At 39.2% G+C, this 4524-nt stretch overlaps 1 protein-coding gene across 1 annotated transcript; it reads left to right on the top strand.

The window, feature by feature from the left end:
• The first annotated feature begins 1935 nt into the window (after window positions 1-1935).
• LOC132270730 (adenine/guanine permease AZG1) lies at window positions 1936-4032 on the top strand. Its single transcript, XM_059771926.1, has one exon. It carries the CDS (start codon window positions 2102-2104, stop codon window positions 3860-3862), a length of 1761 nt encoding a protein of 586 aa, XP_059627909.1. The 5' UTR covers window positions 1936-2101; the 3' UTR covers window positions 3863-4032.
• The last annotated feature ends 492 nt before the right edge of the window (window positions 4033-4524 follow it).

The following is a 4524-nucleotide window of genomic DNA, read 5'->3' as shown; positions in this document are numbered from 1 at the left end:
AAAAAAACATTAGTCGTGTGGGCTGTAAAGGGCTCTTGTAGGGCCGTATAGGTCGAATCTCCACAACTATAATGTGGTCTAAAAAAGCACATTTGGCCCACATTCATCCAGTTCAATGACATAAGCATGATTAGATAATTGTTGGTCAAAATTATTATAAAAATCACATCCTGGCATATCACATCATTAATATATTAAATTAAGAAAATTTTAACAAATTAGGCAGCAGTTTGTAAGTTATATAACACAGATATCAAATTGCATTGTATGATAAATTTTCATTGACTGAACATATCAATAATATGACAGACACATTCATTATTTTTCAACTATTTATTTATTTATTTATTTTTGTGTTAAAATTCGCCCCTTTTTTTTTCTTTTTTCTTTTTCCTTTCTTTTCTTTTATAGGGGTTTTTCTAGCAAACTTGTTTTTTTTTTTTTTAATGAATTAGAACACTCATTAGAAAGTCAAAGGTATGTGTAATCAATTATCAGATCCATAAAAATGGGATATACCCTTTGACCAAAAATAAATAAATAAATAAATAAAATGGGAAAGAAAAGGAAAAATTGTCTTTGATATTAGTATGAAAGATATTTATACACAGAGCAAAGTTGGTTTAAGATGAGATTCATTTTGGTTTGAAAGAATCTAAAACCAATAATAATCATAGTGTTATTGTGTGACACGAGGTGGCATTATCACACACACATGGTGTGTGAAAGCACAAGCTGCAATTGTCCTCGAAAACTCGTGCCTGAGAAAAGTCAAGAGCAGTGTAACTTCCGTAGAGAAGCAGCCAAACTCATTGAATATGACTTTTTTTTCAGAAGTCAAGCCATAGCTACGTACACTATCCGTTAAGGTCTCCTACAATGTTTTTTTTTTCTTGTTCAATGCGTTTAAAATGGTTTCATACATACACATACAACTAGGTGGTACTAACGGTTAGCTAGCTGAATCCACGTACGATTAAAGTACAAGTACCATGTTATTTGAGCGGTTCGGTTGCACTTTATGTTTGGAAGTTTTTCTTAATAATTAACTACAAACTCTTAATGTTTTTTTTTTCAAAAAAAAAAAAAATTAATGTTTTATATTTAGATCAAATCAAAAAAAAAAAAGTTCTTTTCATAATCTCTTGTAATTAATGTGTACTCGTTTTTTATGGCCAAAGTTTCATTGTTTAAGGTCTAAAATTACATATATATTTTCATAAAAAAATTAAATTAAACTTTTTGAGTCTTGTACCCTCTTCCTAACAATTAACTATCAATTCTTAACATTTCTTGTTTTGAAAAAAATAATAATAATAATATTTTATATTTAGATCAAATTTTTTTTTAAAAAAAATAGTGTTTGATTCTTTTGTTTTTTGTTTTTTTCATAATCTTTTGTAATTAATTATCAGTACTTTTTTTTTTTTTTTATGGCCAAAGTTTCATTGTTTAAGATCTGAAATTACATATATTTTTAAAAATAAAAAATAAAAAATTAAACTTTTTGAATTTAAAATTGTCTAACAAATTATTTTTTGTATCCCTTACCACAATATATTAAATAAAATGAAAAGATATTTAATGTAACTGATTCAACAACATACCAAATACAAGCAATCACGTTATATATCTTGTCAAATATAATAGGAAGTTCACTCACGCATCCACTCTCACGTTGCAAAATGGGAAGATGTAATTTTTAGTCAATGTGAACTGGCATTAGGCTGTGCTACAGTCATATTCTCGTTTCCCAATGTAAATTAAGAAACATAAAAGCGTTGAAATCACGTTTACTCATAGTAATAATTATATTTAACGCACACATATTTTATTCAGGACTTAGTTAATTTTTTTTGAAAATTTATTTACTTTAACCATTCCAAACTCATTATTAATTCAAGCCTTCAGAATTGAAATACTTTCCCACTGTATAAAACACACAGTCTCACACACAGACGCACACACAAAGATCCCTTCCTCATGGAATCTATCCCCCCTCTTTCTCAATCTGTCCCTATATATACTCACACGTAACACATTATATCTTCATCAGTTACGTGCTCATATTTCAAACTGTACACATCTCTCTCTATCTTCAATGGAGATCGAGAACGGAACAGCCGCGGCACTGCCGCCAAACCCCAGAACGTCGCAGCTGACTCGTCTGAACACGTTCGTCGCCGGGAGCAGAGTCGGCAAGCGCTTCAAACTCGCCGAGCGGAACACCACCTTCACGACGGAGCTCCGAGCCGGCACCGCCACGTTCCTCACCATGGCCTACATCCTGGCCGTCAACGCCAGCATCGTCGCCGACTCCGGCGGCACCTGCTCAGTCTCAGACTGCATCTCCCTCTGCTCCGACCCCACCGTCCCCGCCGCCTCCTGCTCCGGCGGCAACCTCAGCGTCGTCCCACCCGACGAATCCTGCAAATTCGAGCCGGTCAATCAGGGCTACACCGACTGTCTCGAGAAAATCCGCAAAGACCTCATCGTCGCCACCGTCGCTTCCTCTCTCATCGGCTGTGTCATAATGGGAACCTTCGCGAACCTTCCACTAGCTCTCGCCCCTGGAATGGGCACCAACGCCTACTTCGCCTACACAGTCGTCGGCTACCATGGCTCCGGCAACATCTCTTACCAGAGCGCTCTCGCCGCCGTTTTCATCGAAGGACTCATTTTCCTCTTTATATCCGCAATTGGGTTTCGAGCAAAACTGGCCAAACTCGTCCCTAAACCGGTCCGAATCTCATCCTCCGCCGGAATCGGCCTATTTCTCGCCTTTATCGGTTTACAGAACAACCAGGGAATCGGACTCATCGGTTATAGCTCATCCACGCTCGTGACACTCGGCGCGTGTCCGACTTCCTCACGCGCCTCCCTTGCTCCTGTTTTCACCGCCGCCAATGGCACCATCAGTCTCGTCCCCGGCGGGACCGTCTCCGGCGATATATTCTGCGTTCGCGATCGCATGGAGAGCCCCACATTCTGGCTCGGCATCGTGGGCTTCGTCATCATTGCCTACTGTCTGGTCAAGAACATCAAAGGCGCGATGATATACGGCATCGTATTCGTCACCGCCGTGTCGTGGTTCCGCAACACCTCCGTCACGGCGTTTCCGGACACCGCCTCCGGCGACTCCTCTTTCGAATACTTCAAAAAAGTCGTCGACGTTCACGCGATCAAGGACACGGCCGGTGCGTTGAGCTTCAAGAGCATTGGGAAAGGGCATTTCTGGGAAGCTCTGATCACGTTCTTGTACGTCGATATATTGGACACGACGGGGACGTTGTATTCGATGGCGAGGTTCGCCGGATTCGCCGACGTCAACGGCGATTTCGAGGGGCAGTACTTCGCCTTCATGTCGGACGCGTCGGCGATCGTGGTGGGTTCGTTGCTGGGGACGTCGCCGGTGACGACGTTCATCGAGTCGTCGACGGGGATTCGGGAGGGTGGACGGACTGGGCTGACGGCGATCACGGTGGCGTGTTACTTCTTGCTGGCGTTCTTCTTCACGCCGCTGCTGGCGTCGATACCGGCGTGGGCGGTGGGGCCGCCGCTAATACTGGTGGGGGTGTTGATGATGAGATCCGTGGTGGAGATCGAATGGGACGACATGAGGCAGGCGATCCCAGCCTTCGTGACGTTGATTTTGATGCCGTTGACTTATTCAATTGCGTATGGTTTGATCGGAGGGATTGGGACTTACATGGTCTTGAATGCATGGGATTGGGGTGAGGGGGGTTTGAGGAAATATGGGATTCTTAAGGGGGTAAATAGTAATGGGAATGTTGATAACAGGGGCAATGGAGCAAATAACGGGGCTAATGTGGATGGTAGTGCAAAAGTTCTTGAAGCGTAAGTGTATAGGGAAGGTTTAGATCCTTTTTATTTTTTTAGTTATTTTTGTTCAATTAATGGATTATTCCAATTTTAGGGATAATAATAGAGAGGGAGAAAATTGTATTTTTAATGGTATAGTGTAAATGATTTCTCTTTGGTTGTTAATTAAAAAATTTACAATTTACGTTACTAGTTGGCTTGGAGTTGGAGATGTCTCACAAATGGGAACTATAAGGTTTAACAAATGGGAATGAGATTAGAATGTTGAAGATAAATTTGTACTTTCGAAGAAAACAAAATCAGAATAATTACATTGAAATATCTAGAGATTTGAACAAATTATGCATGAGTTATTTTGACCTATCCTAAATTTAATGTAAGCAATATACGTGGTTGGGATGCTTCAAATTTTATTGTAAAGTAATAAACGTGGTCTAGTCTATTCGTTTATAATTTGTCCAAATTTCAAGAACATCATTGTAATTTATTCAAAATTATAAAATATGGTACTTTCAAATTTTAATTTATCATACTTAGCTTAAAAAGGTGTAATTAAAATCTTAACCTTCCAAAGTAGAAGGTTGATAGTTCAAATTTTGATAGGAAAAACTGAATGTATTAGGTCCTTGTTAAAGTTTAAAAATTTATTAATTTCTATACACAATATATATTTATTATTAA

The sequence above is a fragment of the Cornus florida genome, unplaced genomic scaffold, assembly GCF_030987335.1.
Source record: "Cornus florida cultivar Cherokee Brave unplaced genomic scaffold, ASM3098733v1 CherokeeBrave_3.0.0_Hap2_Chr08, whole genome shotgun sequence".
NCBI classification, from domain to species: Eukaryota; Viridiplantae; Streptophyta; class Magnoliopsida; order Cornales; family Cornaceae; genus Cornus; species Cornus florida.
This window is presented reverse-complemented; position numbering and strand designations above follow the sequence as displayed.